This window comes from Stegostoma tigrinum, chromosome 3 (genome assembly GCF_030684315.1).
Source record: "Stegostoma tigrinum isolate sSteTig4 chromosome 3, sSteTig4.hap1, whole genome shotgun sequence".
NCBI lineage: Eukaryota > Metazoa > Chordata > Chondrichthyes > Orectolobiformes > Stegostomatidae > Stegostoma > Stegostoma tigrinum.
In genome coordinates this window covers 126911707-126932495 of record NC_081356.1, presented here as the reverse complement: position 1 = coordinate 126932495, position 20789 = coordinate 126911707, and the positions used below count along the sequence as shown (strand labels likewise).

Sequence of the window (20789 nt, the reverse complement as noted above, 5' to 3'; positions counted from 1 at the left end):
CCTAGAAACTACTATTATCACTCACGAGGCAGTGCTCGGCAAGCTGATGGGTCTAAAGGTAGACAAGTCACCTGGCCCTGATGAAATACATTCCAGGGTACTAAAAGAGGTGATGGAGGAAATAGCAAATGCACTAGTAATTATTTACCAAAATTCGCTGGACTCTGGGGTGGTTCCTGCAGGTTGGAAAACAGCCAACGTGACACCACTGTTTAAAACAGGAAGTAGACAAAAAGTAGGTAATTACAGGCCAGTTAGCTTAACTTCGGTAGCGGGGAAAATGCTTGAATCTATCATTAAGGAAGAAATAGCAAGACATCTGGACATAAATTATCCCATTGGGAACACCCAGCATGGGTTCGTGAAGGGTGAATCATGTTTAACTAATTTGGTGGAATTCTTTGAGGACATTACTTGTATGGTGGACAATGGGGAACCTGTGGGTGTGGAGTATCTGGATTTCCAGAAGGCATTTGACAAGGTGTCACACCAAAGGCTGCAACATAAGATAAATTTGCATGGTATTACAGATAATGTATTGGCATAGATAGAGGATTGGTTGACCAGTGGAAAGCAAAGAGTAAGGGTAAATGGGTGTTTTTCTGGTTGGTGGTCAGTGGCTAGTGGATTTCAGCAAGGTGTTCAATAAGATTCCCCACAGTAGGCTATTATACAAAATGCGGAGGAATGGAATTGTGGGAGATATAGCAGTTTGGATTGGAAATTGGCTTGCTGAAAGAAGACAGAGGGTGGTAGTTGATGGGAAATGTTCACCCTGGAGACCAGTTACTAGTGGTGTACCGCAAGGGTCGGTGTTGGGTCCGCTGCTGTTTGTCATTTTTATAAATGACCTGGATGAGGGCGTAGAAGGATGGGTTAGTAAATTTGCAGACGACACTAAGGTCGGTGGAGTTGTGGATAGTGACGAAGGATGCTGTAGGTTGCAGAGAGACACAGATAAGCTGCAGAGCTGGGCTGAGAGGTGGCAAATGGAGTTTAATGCAGACAAGTGTGAGGTGATGCACTTTGGTAGGAGTAACCGGAAGGCAAAGTACTGGGCTAATGGTAAGATTCTTAGTAGTGTAGATGAGCAGAGAGATCTCGGTGTCCATGTACACAGATCCTTGAAAGTTGCCACCCAGGTTGACAGGGCTGTTAAGAAGGCATACAGTGTTTTAGCTTTTATTAATAGAGGGATCGAGTTCTGGAACCAAGAGGTTATGCTGCAGTTGTACAAAACTCTGGTGCGGCCGCACTTGGAGTATTGTGTACAGTTCTGGTCACCGCATTATAAGAAGGATGTGGAAACTTTGGAACGGGTGCAGAGGAGATTTACTAGGATGTTGCCTGGTATGGAGGGAAGGTCTTACGAGGAAAGGCTGAGGGACTCGAGGCTGTTTTCATTAGAGAGAAGAAGGTTGAGAGGTGACTTAATTGAAACATATAAAATAATCAGAGGGTTAGATAGAGTAGATAGGGAGAGCCTTTTTCCTAGGATGGTGATGGCAAGCACGAGGGGGCATAGTTTTAAATTGAGGGGTGAAAGATATCGGACAGATGTCAGCGGTAGTTTCTTTACTCAGAGAGTAGTAAGGGAATGGAACGCTTTGCCTGCAACGGTAGTAGATTCGCCAACTTTAGGTACATTTAAGTTGTCATTGGATAAGCATACGGACGTACATGGAATAGTGTAGGTTAGATGGGCTTGAGATCAGTATGACAGGTCGGCTCAACATTGAGGGCTGAAGGGCCTGTACTGTGCTGTAATGTTCTATGTTCTAATGGTGTGCCTCAGGGATCAGTGTTGGGACCTCAATTTTTTACAATTTACATAGATGATTTGAAGTTGGGGACTAAGTGTGGTGTGTCAAAATTTGCAGATGGCACTAAGGTGAGTGGTAGAGCAAAGTGTGCAGAAGACACTGAAAGTTTGCAGAGGGATATAGATAGTCTAAGTGAGCGGGCAAAGGTCTGGCAGATGGAGTACAATGTTGATAAGTGAGCTCATCCATTTTGGTAGGAATAACTGCAAAATGGACTGTGTTTTAAATGGTAAAAAATAGCAGCACGCTGCTGTGCAGAGGGACTTGGGTGTCCTTGTGCATGAATCACTGAAGGTGGGATTGCAGGTGCAGCAGGTAATTAAAAAGGCAAATGGAATTTTGTCTGCCATTGTGATAGGGATAGAGTTTAAAAACAGGGAGGCTATGCTGCAGCTGTACAGGGTGCTGGTGAGGCCACACCTGGAGTACTGTGTGCAGTTTTGATCTCCTTACTTGAGAAGAGATGTATGAGCACTGGAGGGGGCGCAGAGGAGATTCACTCCGTTGATTACAGAGTTGAGAGGGGTGGATTATGAGGAGAAACTGAGCAGACTGGGATTATACTCATTGGAATTCAGAAGAATGAGGGGAGATGTTATGGAAACATATCAGATTATGAAGGGAATAGATAAGGTGGAGGCAGGGAAGTTGTTTCCGCTCGCAGGTGAAACTAGGACTAGAGGGCATTGCCTCAAAATAAAGGGAAGCAGATGAGGTCAGGAGGAATTTCTTCACCCAAAGGGTTGTGAAACTGTGGAATTCCCTGCCTTGTGAAGTGGTTGAAGCTATTCACTGAATGTTTTTAAGGTAAGGCTAGATAAATTTTTGAAAAGTAAAGGAATTAGGGTTATGGTGAGTGGGCGGGTAAGTGGAGCTGAGTCTCAAAAAGATCAGCCATGATCTTATTAAATGGCAGGGCAGGCTCGAGGGGCCGGATGGCCTAATTCTGCTCTGAGTTCTTATGTTCTTATGTTAAAACATAACACATCTTACTGTTGCCAAATCAACCACGTCTGGTACATATACTATTAGGAGACTTGTTGATATCACCAGCGGCTTGTTTGTCTCTAAAGCCAACCTTTTATTCACCGCTAATTATGTGTTATTTTGATTTCCCTCTCAGCATTAGCTTTCTTTATTTATTCACTGTTCTCTGCTCAGAACATTTTCTTCTCTTTGTCATGTACACAAGCATAATGCCTTTTCCCGCGTGGGGGTTTATGTTGTGCCTATATGTACCGTCATGTTGAGTATCTAACACCAAGGTGGGCACAGAATCACAGAGCTGTTACAATTGGTGCAATTGGAGGCCATTCCTTTTGAAGAGGCTGGTCTGATTGTTCAAACGAGTGTCCTTACCTCGTGACAATTTCTTGCTTTTTCTTCAAACCCTTGCCCACCATTCCCACCCAAATAATTACCGATATCCCTCTTAATGTCTCAATTGGCCACTGCCACATTGCCGGGCAGTGCATTCTGTACTCTAATGAGCCACTGAGTGAGAAAGGTTGATTTCACTTCAACCTTGTATCAGAGATAATGGGAACTGCAGATGCTGGAGAATCCAAGATAACAAAGTGTGAAGCTCGATGAACACAGCAGGCCAAGCAGCGTCTCAGGAGCACAAAAGCTGATGTTTCGGGCCCAGCACATGTGGACAGAATGCTGGGGAATCCTACAACTGCTTATATTTTTATAGCTCCTTTAGCATCTTAAACTGTCCAAAGGCACTTTACAGGAACACAATCGAAGCTTGACACTAAGGCACATAAGATGATATTGCATCTGATGATCAACATGAGAGGTTCTAAAGAACGTCGCAAGGAGGCCATTGGCAAGAAACTCAAATGTATGTGCCACGTAAACACAATGGTTACAACAGCAGGTCAAAGGCTAGGAATGCTGCAGTGAGGAACTCACCTCCTGCCTCCCCAAAGCATGTGTATCATCTACAAGGCACAGGTCAGGAGTGTGATGGAATATTCCCCATTTGTCCGGATGGGCGCAGTCCCAACAACACTGAAGTTTGATGCCATCCAGGATAAAGCAACCCGCTTGATTGGCACCACATGCACAAGCATCTACTCCCTCAACACAGGTGTTCAGTAGCAGCAGTGTGTAACTATGTATAAGATGCAAGGCAGACATTCACCGAAGATCCTCAGACAGCACCCTCCAAACCCATGACCACTTCCATCTAGATGTACTAGGGCAGCAGGTATCAGTGACCACAACAGCCTCACATTTACCATAGCCACGGAAAGGGAAAGGAGCAGTTACCAGTGGAAGATATTTAACTGGGCAAAAGGAAAGTATGACGCTATCAGACAGGAGTTGGGAAGTACAGATTGGGAGCAATTGTTCCACAGAAAGGGCACAACAGACATGTGGAGGCTGTTTAAGGAGCAGTTGTTGCGAGTGATGCATAAATTTGTTCCTCTGAGACACGTAAGGGGTAAGATTAAGGAGCCTTGGATGACGGGAACAGAGGTGCTTCTCATCAAAAAGAAAAAGGCAACTTACGTAAGGTGGAGGAAGCAAGGGTCTAGCACAGCTTTAGAGGATTACAGGCATGCTCACAAGGACCTCAAAAGTGGACTGAGGAGGGCCAGGAGGGGGCACGAAAAAGGCTTGGCAGGAAGGGTTAGGGAGAGCCCGAAGGCATTTTACTCATATGTGAGGAATAAGAGAATGATCAGGGAGAAGGTAGGGTCGATCAGGGATAGCGTAGGGAACTTGTGCGTGGAGTCTGAGCAGATAGGGGAAGCCCGAAATGAGTTTTTGGCTTTGGTTTTCACGAAAGAAAGGGACCTTGTTGTGAATGAGAACTTTAAGGAGCAGGGAAACAGGCTTGAACAGATCGAGATTGAGGAAGTTGATGTGCTGGAAATTTTGGCAAACATTAAGATTGATAAGTCCCCAGGGTCAGACCAGATTTATCCTAGGTTGCTCCGGGAAGCGAGAAAGGAGGTTGCTAAGCTGCAGGCGAAGATCTTTGCTTCCTCACTCGTGGCGGGAGTCGTACTGGAAGACTGGAGGGAGGCAAATGTTGTTCCTAGTTCAAGAAAGGGAATAGGGAAATCCCTGGAAATTACAGACCAGTCAGTCTTACGTCTATGGTCAGCAAGGTTTTGGAAAGAATTCTGAGGGATAGGATTTATGACTATTTGGAAAAGCATAGCGTGATTAAAGGGAGTCAGCATGGCTTTGTGAGGGGCAGGTCATGCTTTACAAATCTTATTGAGTTCTTTGAGGAAGTCATGAGACAGGTTGATGAGGGTCGAGCAGTGGATGAGGTGTACATGGGCTTCAGCAAGGCATTTGATCAGCTTCCCCATGGCAGGCTCATTCATAAAGTCAGGCGGTAAGGGAAACAGGGTGATTTAGCTGTCTGGATTCAGAATTGGTTGGCTGACAGGAGGCAGAGAGTAAGTTTTCTGCCTGGAGGTCAGTGCTGAATCGTGTCCCGCAGGGCTCTGTTCTTGGGCCTCTGCTCTTTGTAGTTTTTATAAATAACTTGGGTGTTATTTGAGGGTGGTTAGTATGTTTGCTAATGACACAAAGGTTGGAGGTGCCGTTGATAGTATCAAGGGCTATTGCAGGCTTCATTGAGATGTTGACAGTATGCAGAGCTGGGCTGAGAAATGGCAGATGGAGTTCAACCTGGATAAATGTGAAGTGATGCATTTTGGAAGGTCAAACTTAAATGCTGAATATAGGATTAAAGGCAGGATTCTCGGCAATGTGGAGGAACAGCGGGATCTTGATGTTCAAGTGCATAGCTCCCTCAATGTTGCCACCCAAGTGGATAAGGTTAAGAAAGCATATGGTGTTTTGGCTTTCATTAACAGGGGGATCAAGTTTAAGAGCCGCGAGGTTATGCTGCAGCTCTACAAAACCCTGGTGAGACCACACTTGGAATATTGTGTCCAGTTCTGGTCGCCCTATTATAGGAAAGATGTGGAGGCTTTGGAGAGGGTGCAAAGGAGGCTTACCAGGATGCTGCCTGGACTGGAGGGCTTGTCTTACGAGGAGAGGTTGACTGAGCTTGGACTTTTCTCTCTGGAGAGAAGGAGGAAGAGAGGTGACCTGATTGAGGTGTACAAGGCAATGGGAGGCATGGATAGAGTCGATAGCCAGAGACTTTTCCCCAGGGCAGGATTGACTGCCATGAGGGGTCATAGTTTTAAGGTGTTAGGAGGAAGGTATAGAGGAGATGTCAGAGGGAGGTTCTTCACCCAGAGAGTTGTGAGCGCATGGAATGCTTTGCCAGTGGAAGCAGAGTCACTAGCGACATTTAAGCGACTGCTGGACATGCACATGGACAGCAGTGAACTGAGGGGAACGGATGATGAAGGGTCTAGGCCCGAAACGTCAGGTTTTGTGCTCCTGAGATGCTGCTTGGCCTGCTGTGTTCATCCAGCCTCACATTTTATTATCTTGGGATTCTCCAGCATCTGCAGTTCCCATTATCTCTGAGGGGAACGTAGGTTAGGTTATTTTACTTTTGGATTAGGATTATTCCATGGCACAACATCGTGGGCCAAAGGGCCTGTACTGTGCTGTACTTTTCTATGTTCTGTGTTCTATGTTTTATGTTCTATGTATATAGGAACATCACCACCTGCAAGTTTTTTCTCCACGTCACTCACCATCCTGACTTGGAAATATATTCTTGTTCCTTCAGTGTCCCTAGGTCAAAATCCAGGAACTGCCTCCACCTTAGGTGGCTCAGTGGTTAGCACTGCTGCCTCAGAGCACCAGGGATCTGGATCCGATTCCAGCCTCGGGTGACTATCTGTGTGGAGTTTGCACATTCTTCTCATGTCTGTGTGGGTTTCCTCCCACAGCCCAAAGATATACAGGTTAGAAGGTCTGGCCATGCTAAATTGCCCCTGGTGTCTGTAGGGAGTGGGCCTGGGTGGGATGCTCTTCAGAGGGTTGGTATGGGCTTGATAGGCCAAATGGCCTGTTTGCACACTGTGGGGATTCTTTGATTGTTGTTCTACTTACAGCATTTGGACTGTAATGGTTCAAAGAGGCAGCTCACCACCACCTTCTGAAGGGCACCTAGGGGCAGGCCACAAAAATGCTGACCTAGCCAGTGACTCCCACGTCTCACAGGTGAATAAAAAAGCAAAGGCTGGGAAATGGGACTATTTGTTATGAATGGAGAGAAGCTCTGAAGCGCTAATCTCACAGGATTTGCACGACAATGCCCACGTTGCTCATGTGCCTGCTAAGGTTCCATTCACAGAGTTTAACCTACTGGGCGGCTTCCACATCGTGGGCACACTGGGAATTCTGAGGGGTTCCAACAGGATTCCTGAATGATACCTGGTGTGGCACCTCTTTCAAACTACCTGGAGATCTGGGCCAGTGTACTGAAACAAGTCTCAAAACTGTATCAGTGCAGATGAGAGAGGCTCAGTTTTTCTAAAGGAAGTCGCAAAGCTACTACGCTTAAAGATGCTACATTTCACTCTTTACAAGAGGAGCCGTTCTTCCCAACATTAAACACGACCGTGCTTGTTTACCCTGTTTGTTGTGTTTACTAGTAATTTAACTTGAAACAGTTGTGCAAGAACAATCAACTAAGCTAACAGCATATGAAATAATCATACGAGGATGTTAATTTTTGACTTGATTCATGATAAGATGGATCCTTTTCAGTAAGTTGCTCTACACAGATTCTTTGATGAGTGCAGCCAACCTCTGAAAACCCTGTAAGGGATAAGAAAAATACACATGAGAATCCCTCATTCTGTCATTTTACATCATTACTTTTCTGGGATGACAGTGCCTCTTCCAGAGCCCCACTTTTATACACTAGGCGAAGGAGAGAGGCTGCTTTGTTTCGCTACATCACTTCAGATATTGTACAGTACAGAAACATTTTGGGCAGCTTTGATGGAGCGAAAGTAGAGTTCATGCTTCGGAACTTCAGAAGTTCTGAAGCAGGGTCACTGGACCTGAAACGTTAACTTTGCTTTCTCTCCCCACAGTTGCCGCCAGGCCTGCTGAGATTCTCCAGCAATGTCTATTTCTGTTTCAGGTGCCCAGCATGGGCAGTTCTTTGTTTTATTCAGCGCAAAAACAGGCCATTTTTAAAACGAAGTTAGGTAATTATATGCAAGAGAAAGGATTAGAAGGGGGGTATGTCTGCCTCCTCATCTACATCCACCTGGCACTCTGCCTCCTCACCCATCTGGCATCCTTCCCCCTCACCCACCTGGTACTCTGCCTCCTCACACATGTGGCACCCTACTACTCATGTACCTGCAACACCACTCCTCACCCACTCCCCCACTCATTTATCCAAGTAAGTCAACAGCCGAAAGTCCAAATCCCGTTTCAGACTCCTACAGAGTCAAGGTAAGTGTGTCAGATAAATGAGTGAGGGAGTAAGTTAGCAGGTCGGTGAGGAGTGATGTTGCAGGTACACCAGTAGTAGGGTGCCACATGTGTGAGGAGGCAGAGTGCCAGGTGGGTGAGGGGGAAGGATGCCAGTTGGGCGAGGAGGCAGAGTGCCAGGTGGATGTAGATGAGGAGGAGACATACGCCCCTTCTAATCCTTTCTCTTGCATGTAATTACCTAACTTCCTTTTAACGATGTTGATGAGCTTTCTTCAGCAGTGTCTTCTGAGGCTACAATTATTACCAGCCAGAGAGACTAAGGCACATGTAAACACTACCACCTGCAGGTTCCCCTCTAAGTAATACACCACCCTGGCATCAAACCATATCACCGTCCCCTCAGCCAGCTCAAACTCCTGGGACCCTCTTCCCAAGCACATTGTGGGTATCTATCTGTACCTCTTAGTAATTACAGCTAGTCAAGAAGGCAGCTCACCGCCACCTTCTCTAGGACAGTTAGGAATGAGCAATGCCAGCCCAACCTGCAATACCCATGTCCTGTGAACGCATGGAAGAGACTTGTTTAATCAGTAAGTTAGTAATAACCGTACTTACCTGATCTATTTCTTCGGGGCTAGAAATGGAGAAAGCAGCTCGGAGGTATGAACACGGTAGCGAACTGTCAATCATAAACACTTGACCAGGGACGAGCAGTACCTGGGGACAGGCAGACACACCCATTTGCAGCAGGAGCCACTTTTTCATGCATTCAAAATACAATGGACCAACGTTAAGGAAGGAGGCAGATGGAGAAAGGAATAAGTTGGACATCTATCCTGTTCCTCTGATGCTGCCTGGCCTGCTGTGCTCCTCCAGCTCCACACTGTGTTATTTCTGCATCTGCAGTTCTTGCTGTCTCGAAGCACGACATCTTCCCTTGCTCGAGGTTTGAGTGAGGAATGACTCGAGCAGTCCCACAGTCATTGAACAATACAAGGAGGTTTAATTGGCTGGAGACCAGCCTGTCACCTTCATTTGGGTTGAACACCAACTGCCCTCTTCTCTGAGCTTTGGCACCCAATCTGATTGGCTGGGATCTCTGCTGGATCAACAGTGCCAGCGGCAGCAGTGGACAGAACAGGAACTACAAAGTGTCCCCCAAGAACCCTTCAACTCCCAGAGACCAGGACAGTGAAGGCACGGGCAGGGGCAGGAGGTCTCCCAGTTGGGTGGGAAGGGGTCCCATACAGCAAGTGAGGGAAGTGGCAGTGGATGTCTCGATGGAATGGCTGAAATGGCATTGAGAGGGAGGCCTCTGTAGGAGCAGACCTTGTGGAATGGGATTTAGATTGGGGGTGTGAGGTGCAAGCCAAGGATGTCAGATGTAGACATGAGGTTCTCGAGAAAGAGCCTGACCTAGCCTGTCACTTGAGGGCAGATGGGGTGACCTATTGACTTTCCCAGCCTCGTCTGCCCCCTGCTCCTGAAGGTGTCCAGGGCAGTCCAGAGTCCTACAGAGTCAAGGTAAATTTGTAAGGTAAATGGGTCACAGTCTAAGGATGTGGGTGAGGTCATTTTGGACCTTTCCTACTCCTTCACCATCTGCTCTCTTTATAATGATGTTGAGTCTCACAGCCCATTTTGTAAAAGTAAAATGTAAATTTCTCATGAGGCGATGAGAACTCATTTCTTCACCCAGAGAGTGGGGAGTCTGGGGAATTCTCTCCCACAGAGAGTGATCAAAGCCAAAACATTGAATATTTTCAAAGAAGAGTTAGGTATAGTTCTTAGAATAAAGGAGCCAAGGGGAATGGAGCGAAAGCAAGAACAGGGGACTGAGTTGGATGATCAGCCATGATCATATTGAATGGTGGGGCAGGATCAAAGGGCTGAATGGCCTACTCCTGTTCCCATTCTCCATATTTCCATGCAACTGCTCCCATCAGCCTTAACATTGAGGCAGTTCTTCAGTGACTGAGTACTGAAGGGTCCTTCGATGGGGCTTAGATGTGGCCAGGCCAGAGTAGGTTTTGGCCTTTCGTGTGAAATAGCAGACAGAGGTGGGCTAGCAGGAGGGTCCTTGGAAGGTAATTCAGGGAATTATCCCGTTTCCCCTACCCTACACTGGGACATCGAGGCTACAATGAAATGTTCAAAGGCAGCCTAATTGATCAGAAATAGGAAGAGAGTCCAAAGGTAGGAAGAGAGTTCAGGATAAGGGATTTTGACAGGTTTGAACTACGGTGTGAGATTCAGCAAACACTGCATTTAAAGAAGATGTAGGCCACTCACATGACAGAAATTGTACCTCATCACAAATGTTTTTCAGGTGAGAGTTCTGCACTTCATGGAGCTTAGCCCAATGGCCCCCAAGAATTTCTGATCCCTTATTGTGATGGGAAACACTGAGGTGAATGCGACCCTCATGTAAAACAAGTGTTAGTCCCCTGTGGACATGTTTATGGGACACCTAGTGACTGTCTGACACCTTGTTCTGGAAATCTGTCAACATGGCCGTTAGCTCTGCTCTATATCTTGTGTTGCTATTGTAAAGTCAAAAAAAGGGGCCCATGAATCCTTTGTTTTCTAAATGAACTTTAAGTGGAGCTCAGAGTGGCGGGGGGGGGGGGGGGCGCGTGGGGATTGGGCAAGGGAGATGTGTAGGGGCAGGATGTGTGTAAGAGTGTTCTTCCTGGTTCCTCTGTATTATGTAGGCCTCTGCCGGTACTTCCTTCTCCTCTTCCTGATCACTTTAAAACAACGAGCGGCCTCTGGGTACCTGTTGAGGGCCATTTGGGAACAACATTTGGGCCTTTGATGTAGGGTGAGGAGGAAGGAGTGAGGGAGGTGAAAATGAAAATAATGGCAAGGTGGTGAAAATAAAAGATGAAGAGGAATGGAGAGTACCTTAATTGAATGAAGATACACAGAGGAATTTTATTTAATTAAATACCTAGAGCACTTTTAAAAAAGAGATTGCTGGGGCATGGTGGATAGTAGGTAGGAAGCAGACATGAGTAAAACTGAATTATCTGCATTATGAATGCATCACCAAAATGATTTAGTGGCTAATTACGTCCTCTACGAACTGACTTGGGATTGAATTAACAGGGTAAAGAGGTTGGCAGGGTGAAAAAGGAGAGAGCGTGAAGTTGAGGGAAGGGTGAAATGGAGCACAGGGCAATGAAGAGGAGAGGGAGATTGATGAACAGGGAGAAAAAAATGAAGAAGCAAAAATAAGGTTACCTAAGATCTTCATCAATTCAGTCAAAGGTCTGAGGAGTGGCAGATGGAGTTTAATTTGGACAAATATGTGGTATTACATTTTGGTAAAACAAAGGCAAGTCTTATACAGTTAATGGTATAGCCCCGGGTAGTGTTGTCAAACTGAGAGACCTGGCAGTTTGGGTGCACAGCACTTTCAAAGTCATGTCACAGGTAGACAGTCTTGTTAGGAAGGCATTTAGCACACCTGGTTTAATTGCTCAGACTTTTAAGTAAAGGAGTTGGGATGTCATAGTGAGGTTGTACATTGGTCAGGCCACGTTAGGGGCACTGTGTACAGTTCTGGTGGCCCTGCTATAGGAAGGATATTAATGAATTGAAGAGGATTTGGAAAAGATTTATGGGTATGTTGCCAGGAATAGAGGGTTTGAGTTATAAGGAGAGGCTGGTTTGACGAGGACTTTTTTCACTGGGGTGTATGAGGTTGAACGTTGCCCTTGTAGACAATTATAAAATAACGAAGGCTTTATATATGGTGAATAGCCAACGTTTTGGGCTATCCTAGCCCCAGGGTAGGATAGTCCAAAACTAAGGAGTATAGGTTTAAGGTGAGAGGCGCAAGATTTAAAAGGGACGTTAAGGGCACCGTTTTCACACAGAGGGTGGTGCATGTATGGAATGAGATGCCAGAGGAAGTGGTGGAGGCTGGTACAATTACAACATTTAAAAGGCACCTGGACAGGTACATGAATAGAAAAGATTTGGAGGGACATGGGCCAAGCGCTGGCAAATGGGAGTGGTTTTGTTTGGGAAAGCTGGTTGACATGGGCGAAATGGGCCGAAGGGCCTGTTTCCATGCTGTATGACTGCAAGTTTCCATCAGATTGTGGCATGTTGCCTGGCGAATTACCTCCAGCAGTTTGTACATTACCTCTTTTTTAATGGCTTTTTCCGAGATGAGTCGACGTGTGTCTGGGATTTCCTTCAGTTTCAGCCAGAAGAACATGCCAGCACTGGGGACCTGCCAATCAGCTATATCTTGAAGGAACAGAAGCATTACAGAGAAAGGCTCATGAAATATTTATGAATATGCATTCTATAAACTTGCGTCAAACTATTACCTTGGCTTTGAGAATTTAGAAAAAATGACTGGAATGATAGGAAGGAAGATGGGAAAAAGTGCACTTTGTGTGGGTTCTACTCTTCAATCACTAAAGAAAATAAATCAGTTGGTACAGAACTATATGTTGAGAAAATCATTTGCCCTCTATGTGCAAGGGGGACTTTAGTTATGTCTTCACAAGAAAACAAGAAAAAAGAGCAAATATTGTGCCTGTTTTCCCATTCATTATGCTGATCTTGGTCTTTAACTCCACTTTCCCGGTCACTTGCTCTCGCCCTGGATTCTTGGACAGACTGCAAATCAATACTGGCTTTCCAAGTATTCAAACATGGAACATCCATGACCTTCTGTGGCAGAAAACTTCAAAAGGTTCCAAAGCCTTTGACTAAAGACATTTCTCTTCATCCCAGTTTCTAAATGATTGACCTCATGTCCTGAGACATGCCTCTATGTTCTAGATTCTCCAGCCAGGGGAAACTTGGGACAAAACTAATTATCTTAATAATTATCTTCAAGTGAGGGAGAAAAGAGAGATAATTCCCGAGAATGGATAGTAGGAGCTGCCACTGCTGGAGAATCTGAGATAACGAGGAGTAGAGCTGGATGAACACAGCAGGCCAAGCAGCATCAGAGGAGCAGGAAGGCTGACGTTTCAGGTCCGGACCTGAAACGTCAACCTTCCTGCTCCTCTGCTGCTGCTTGGCCTGCTGTGTTCATCCAGCTCTACACCTTGTTACCTCATAATTGCTGAGAAGCAAATTTTTTTCAGAATTCAGTTTGACAATGAGACCGGTCAAGTAATTAGACCTGAAAACAAAAAATTCTGGAGATCACAGCGGGTCAGACAGCATCCATGTAGGGAGAGCAAGCCAACATTTCAAGTCTAGATGACTCTTCATCAGAGATGACTTGAAGTGTAGAGGGGACAGCATTTATGCCATGTGTGTGTGTAGGGGATGGTGTGAAATGCTGGGGAGAAAGGATGCTTTACAATTCAGATGAAGTGACTGGAATGTGAGAATGGTAGAACAATGGTGCGTCTAACTGCCAGGCTGGAAAGAACAGACAGTACCACTGGCGTGGGGGAAGGGAAGGCAGGACACGGTGACAGAGGACGTAACAAGTGATTTCCAGCAATTTTTGTTTTCAGTACAGATTCCACAATCTGCAGTAATTTGCTCTGACAAGTAACTGGACCGTTCAGTCCCAACATGCTGGCCGACAGTCAGTGTGATCCGGTTTTTAATCTCTACAAATCTCCAACTACGTGAACGATTATGCGAGACCACAAAACCATGAGACATAGGAACAGAAGTAGGTCTCTCAGCCCATTGAGTTTGCTGCACTATACAGGAAAATCATGGCTGGTCTAATGATCTTCATTTTCTGCCTTTTCCCCATAACCTTTTGATTCCCTGGCTGATTACAGACATGTCTGTCTCAGCCTTGAATAGGTTTAATGATCTAGCCTTGACAGCTCTCTGTGGCAAAGATCTCCACAGACTTACAACTGAGTTCACCCGTTTAAGACAGATTTGAGGACATTTTTTTACCTTCAAAGGGGAGTGAATGCATTGAATTCTTTGCCACTGAGCACTGTAGAGGTTGGGGTGTTAAGTATGTTCGAGGCTGAGATTGATTTTTAACCAGGAAGGGAATCAAGGGTGATGGGGAAAATGGGGGTGGGGTGAAATGGAGGGAAAATAGAGTTGAGGATGATCAGATCACAGTGATCTCATTGAATGGCAGAGCAGACTCGATGGGCTGAATGGCCTACTCCTGCTGCTACGCCATATGGCTTCTCTTCTGTTTCAATGCTCCCACCTGAGTTTCCCTGGAGTGGGATCACACAGTGTCCATTGGTACACAGAACATTCATTCTTTCTCTAACATAGAGGGCACTGAAGGGTCAGAAGTTGTTCACCAATATCTGAAACACTCAGTTGTAAATCTAAGTTGTTGGAGATATCCATCAAATTTTAACAGCTTAATTGGCATTGGAGTGTTGGTTCTCCTTTAAGCAAGAGATGAGTCCCTTCCCACTTCTGCAAGTGGGAGGACCATAAGAAACAGGAATGGGAGTAGGCCATTCAGCCCCTCGAGCCTGGTCCATCATTCAATAAATTGGTGGCTGATTCCATTCTTTTTATTATTCATTCATGGGATGATGGCGTCACTGCTAGGCCAGCATTTATTGCCCATTCCTCACTTCCACTTTGCTGCCTTTTCCCTGCAACCCTTGATTGCCTGACGGATCTAGAATCTATCTCAGCTTTAAATATAAAAAAGGACTCTATTTTGGTGTTTGGTGGTCAGCCTAGACATGATGGGCCAAAAGGCCTGTTCCTACACTCAATGACAATCTATGACTGTCCTCACAACTCTCTGTGGTAAGGAATTCCAAAGTCTCTCAACTCTCAGTGGTTCAGAGGGTGGTGCATGTATGGAATGAGCTGCCAGAAGGAGTGGTGGAGGCTGGTACAATTAGAACATTTAAAAGGCGTCTGGATGGGTATATGAATAGGAAGGGTTTCGAGGGATATGGGCCAAATGCTGGCAAATGGGACTAGACTTATATCTGGTCAGCATGGACGAGTGAACGGAAAGGTTTGTTTCTGTCTTACATTGGCTCCCCTGAATTCTGAAACTATGCCCTCTGCTCCTAGGCTCTCCCATGAGGAGAAACATCCTCTCAGCACTTACCCTGTGAAGCCCTTTAAAAATCCAATCTGTTTCAATGGCATTCACCTCTCATTCTTCTAAACTTCAGTGAATACAGTGCCAACCTGTTTAGCCTTGGCTCGTTAAACATTCCTTGGTGATGGACCCAGTTTAAAAAGATAGTACAGTTTGTTTGGCTCTAACTCTGAATCTAATATTGATTGTTCTTGGCGAAGCACTTCCTCTGTTACAAGGAGCTGTGCCAATGTTCATTTCATTTTTTTTAACGATGATAGTTTAATTTGCCAGCTTTACCTTTCAGCCATTTTTCTGCAGACTTGTGCATGGCATCTCGCTGCTTGGTGTAAAACTGTGCCACCCTGTTGTAATTGGAATGGAAAGGAAGAAATTCAAAACCTGTTGGTATTTTCTTGTCAGTTAATCCCTTGCTAGAAGCTACACCAATTCACATGCCTTCAGGAAAAAGGAACATGTCTGAGGATTTGCAAATTTTTTTCACTTTTAACAGAAGCGTACGGGGCAAGCATTTCCTGGTGCATTCTCCATAGCAATGCTGAACCAATCAGACTGGATATGCCAACCAATCAGCATGCTTTTTTTCTCATGGGTTATAATTTGCTGCTCCTTTTGAAATTTGGCAATCTTGCATCTGTCCTGAGAACCGCAGGATCAAAACCTTCAACAGCAAGTCTCTTTTTTTCAGCAGTTGTGAAGTTCAGAGACATTTTGTCACAAATAACTTTCATTGTCCACACTACTAATACAGCTCCTCACTCAAGTATTTTAAAACAATACATAACAGTGGTTGTCACGATTTTGAAAGAATTTCAGATTAACCATTCCTTCTGTCAGCTTCACTGCAATTGGCAATTTGCACCAAATAAGAAGGGACTTAAGAAGGTTCATACACACCAGGATTTGGGATAAACCTGATTCACAGAGAGAGACAGATCAGGCAGACAGAAAAGGATAGAGAAAGAGAGAGGCAGACAGCAAGAGAGAAATGGGGGGGGGAGAGAGAAAGAGGGAGAGAGAAATGGGACTGAGAAAGAGGGAGAGGGAGAGAGAGACAGAGAGTGAGAGACAGTATCAGGGCAGAGAGAGAAATGGGGCAGAGAGAGAAATGGGACAGAGAGAGAAATAGGACAGGGAAAGAAATGGGACAGGGAAAGAAATGGGACAGGGAGAGGCAGAGAGAGAGATGCAACTGAGAGAGGGACAGAGAGAGTGAGAGAGTGACAGAAAAAGGAAGAGAGGTAGAGAGAGAGAGAGAGACAGCGAGAGAGGCAGAGAGGTAGAAAGACAGACAGGGAGCAATGGAGACAGAGAAAGATAGAGATAGGGAGAGAGAGAGTGAGAGAGAGGGATAATGAGAGACAGGGCTAGGGACGGAGAGGAATAACGATAGAAAGATTGAATTGCTGAAGGAACCAGGTGCAGTGGAAGCAAAGCTGACCAGGCATATGAAAGCAGATATTGAAGGAAATTGGCGAAGAAGCAACAGCAATGTGAAGGATAACAAAGTGTGGAGCTGGATGAACACAGCAAGCCAAACAGCATCTCAGGAGCACAAAAGCTGACGTTTCAGGCCTAGACCCTTCGTCAGAACATGAAGGAAAACCTTTTCAGGCAGTGAGTGAGTAGGGTCAGAATGCACTGCCTGACAGTGTGTTAGACACAGATTCAGTTCAGGCCTTCTCTGGAGATTTGGATAACAATCTGAAAAGAAAGGCTATGCAGGGCTGTGGGAAACGGTGGGGAGAAGAATGGCTCCAGATGGGCTGACCACATAGAGAGATAGCGTATAGACAGAGGGTGAATGGCCCTCTCCTGCACTGTAACCAATCTGACTCTGTGAAATCTTCATTATTCTCCTTACCTAATTTAACCCCAGTCAATCTGTACTTTTTACCCTGGGAATTACCAAAGAACATGCCTATTGATCTCATCGCCTAAATATCATGCTCTTAGAAATGTTCCAACAGCATCTTCCACACTTCCATCTGGAAGGACAAGGGCAGCAGATACAAGGGGCACCCAGCACCTGCAAGTTCCCCTCCAAGTTACTCACCATCCTGACTTGGAAATATATCGCTGTTCCTGCACTGTCACTGGGTCAAATTGCTGGAATTCCATCCTTAGTGTGAGAAGACACCTTGCTACTACCTTCACAAGGGCAACTAGGGATAGCTAATAAAAACAATGGCTCAGCCAGAGATACCTACATCTCATGAATGAATAAAGAGAAAGAATGTATAACGTAGGTCTCGGCCAGCTTAAAATTAGCTGCGTCTCCGGACACCAGCCCTACATTTGTTTATCACCAGTGGGAGCCCACTTGCCTCCCTGTCTTACACTGGCACCTGATTATTCAAAATCTCTGGTTCCACATCAGGAGAGTCATGTTCCTCGGCTTTATAATCAGCAGCATTCATCTCCTGAGTACAAAACATCGAAAACAAAAATGAAAAAAGGTGCGAGTCAGATATATACTCAGAGAGAGACAGAGGCAGAGGGAAAGACACAGAGAGAGAGAAGAGAGAGAGAGAGAGAGAGAGAGGGCAAGAGAGCAAGAGAGACAGATACAGACATTGAAAGGGAGAAACAGAGAGAGGGAAAGAGGCAGCCAGATAGAGAGAACGCTTGTATGTGAGAGAAAGAGGGAGAAAGAGAGACAGAGAGAGAGAGAGAGAGAGAGAGAGAGAAAGTGAACAAAGAGAGAGAATGCAAAAAACAAGAGAGGGAACGGAAACAAACTGGAAGAAGAGAAGCACAGGACAGAGGTTGAAGAATTATGAGAGAATAAGATCAAAAGCAAGATGCTGTAAATATAGAAAAATAAAGTCTGTGTGCATTTCCTCAAGGTAGGGCAATTAGTTCAGATCTTACTTTCAGGAAAGTCACTTTCATCTCCTGCCTGTTCACTTAAACACAGACACTACAAACAGTCATGACACCCTCCATTAATAAATCCCAGCACAGAATCTCCAACCTGCCCACTCTCTTAGTTTTAAGAGAAGGGCTCGAAAGCAAGTTCCTTTTAGAATATATAGAACATAGAACAGCACAGCACAGTACAGGCCCCTTGGCCCACGATGTTGTGCCGAACTTTTACCCTAAACCTAAGGTCTAACTAACCTCCACCCCGACCTTATACTACCATCCATATGCCTATCTAATAGCCGCTTAAATGCCCCTAATGAGGCCGACTCCACTACCCTCTCTGGCAATGCATTCCATGCTCCTACCACTCTCTGAGTAAAGAACCTACCTCTGATGTCTGCCCGACATCTACCTCCTTTACTCTAAAACAATGTCGCTTTGTAAAAGCTACCTCCACTCTAGGAAAAAAGCCTCTGTCTGGCTACTCTATCTATATCTCTGATCATTTTGTACACCTCTATCAAGTCACCTCTCATCCTTCGTTGTTCTAAAGAGGAAAGCCCTAGCTCTCTCAACCTTTCTTCATAAGACCTTTCCACCATTCCAGGCAACATCCTGGCAAATCTCCTCTGCACCTTTTCTAACACTTCCACATCTTTCCTGTAAAGAGGTGACCAGAACTGGACACAATACTCCAGATGGGGCCAAACCAGGCTTTTGTATAGCTGGAGCATAACTTCATGGCTCTTGAACTCAATCCCTCTATTAATGAAAGCTAACACATCATACGCTTTCTTAACGAATCTATCCACCTGGGTGGAAGCTTTCAGGGAACTGTGAACATGAACCCCTAGATCCCTCTGCTCCTTCACACTGCCAAGAATCTTTCCATTAATGTTGCATTCTGCTTTCAAGTTTGTCCTTCCAAAATGAATCACCTCACACTTTTCAGGATTCAACTCCATCTGCTGCTTCTCAGCCCAGCTCTGCATCCTATCAAAGTCCCTTTGTAACCTAGAACAGCTCGCCTCACTTCCACAATGTGACTCACCTTTATTAAAGCAAACTTCCTGGGTGCTGAAGGAACCTCTCCCCAGACCTCACCAACCAGACTGCATGGTCCTGACTACAGCAAAAGTTCTCTGTAGATGAGTAGTTTTGGGTATGGGCTCTTAACAACACTGGTAACACAGGGTGGTAAAGTTCTTCAGTGATGGGGTTGTCAGGACGCCTATAGACCCAGGATTTTTGACCCAGCCACTGCGAAATACATAGTGTGAGTCCAGATGGTGAGTGGCTTGGAGGGGAACTTGTGAGAGATGATTTTTAAAAAATAATCCTTTGTGGAATCTGGGCATCACTGGCTCGGCCAGCAATTATTGCCCATCCCTAGCTGTCCAAGAGTGAGTGGAGGTGAGTTGCCTTCTTGAACGCGAATAGGAAACATTTAGAATGACATGGGTCAAATGCAGGCAAATGGGACTAGTTTAGTTTGGGAAGCCTGGTCAGCATGTACGAGTTGGGCTGAAGGGTCTGTTTCCGTGCTGTTTGACTCTATGACACTGCAGTCCATGTCACGGAGAAATGGCCTCAATGGTGTAAAGAAGGGAGTTTCTATATATTTGCTCCCCTTGTACTTAGATGGAAGAGGTTTGTAAAATTCTGATGAAGGGTGTTTGGCAGGTTGACAGAATCACAAAAGTGTGGCCATTTTAGCCCATCACCTCTATCCTGGCTCTCCAGCAAGCATTCTGACTCAGTCCCATTCCCTTGCCTTTACTTCATGATCTTTGCACATTATTTGAAAAGAGGCAACTATTCAATGCCCCTCTCGAGTGCTTCAGTTGAACCTGCCTCCACCATATTTCCAGGCAGTGCACTCCACACACGAACTACTCACTGTTTGGAAAAGCTTTCTTTTCTCTTCTCATATTTGCAAACCATTTTCATTTTGCTTTAGGGCTGCTTTAGGCCAACAGGTACACCTTGTTTTAGTGATCATTTTCAATGAACACGATCTCTGTTTCCAATAGTGACTCCCCAGTCACAGAATCCTTCACTCAGCTCTACTGAGGTTTATTTTTGAGTGAGGCTAACATTTGCACCTCGTGCCAGATTGTCCTGGAACGGAGTGGTTTGTGAGGCCATTTCAGGGAAGGATGGCAGATTTCCTTCCCTGAAGGACATCATGGAACAAAATGGATTGATCCTGACAATCTATTCGTGGTCATCATCAGACTTGTATTTCTAGTTTGTTATCGGATTCAAATTCCACCGTCTGTCTGTAGTAGAATCCGAACCCAAGAGACATGACCTGGGTCTCTGGAATAACAGTCCAGCGATAATACCAACAGATATTGCCTCCCCACTTGGTGGGATACAAGCCTCTGTCATGGGAACATTAACCTGAGGTTCGAGGTTATTGGTGCAGTGATGTTAGCACTAAACCTCCATATTCGCACACATTGGCGTTAATCTGTATCATGGTCTGATTACCAATCTATCTGCAACGGATTTCTCTACATTTACTGCATCAAAAGCCATTCAAGATTTTGGAAACCTCAGTCAAATCTCCTCTTAAAAACGTTACCTGTTCAAAAATGAACCACTTCTGCCTTTAATGGCACGGTGGCTCAATGGTTAGCACTGCTGCCTCACAGTGTCTCCCACAGTCCAAAGATGTGCAGGCTAGGTAG

At 45.4% G+C, this 20789-nt stretch overlaps 1 protein-coding gene across 4 annotated transcripts in view; it reads right to left on the bottom strand.

The window, feature by feature from the left end:
• Positions 1 to 6295: 6295 nt before the first annotated feature.
• Positions 6296 to 20789, bottom strand: part of aadat (aminoadipate aminotransferase) — a 62843-nt gene continuing 48349 nt past the window's right edge. The window contains exons 10-13 of one of the 4 annotated variants that reach the window (XM_059645042.1): positions 15505 to 15569; positions 12337 to 12443; positions 8796 to 8897; positions 6297 to 7547 (exon numbers count right to left, since the gene is read on the bottom strand). In XM_059645042.1, the coding sequence (XP_059501025.1) occupies positions 7506 to 7547; positions 8796 to 8897; positions 12337 to 12443; positions 15505 to 15569 (316 nt within the window). In that variant the 3' untranslated portion in view covers positions 6297 to 7505. Of the gene's footprint in view, positions 7548 to 8795; positions 8898 to 12336; positions 12444 to 15504; positions 15570 to 20789 lie in introns of all 4 variants that reach the window. The other 3 variants (XM_059645041.1, XM_059645040.1, XR_009445644.1) reach the window with 3 other exon arrangements.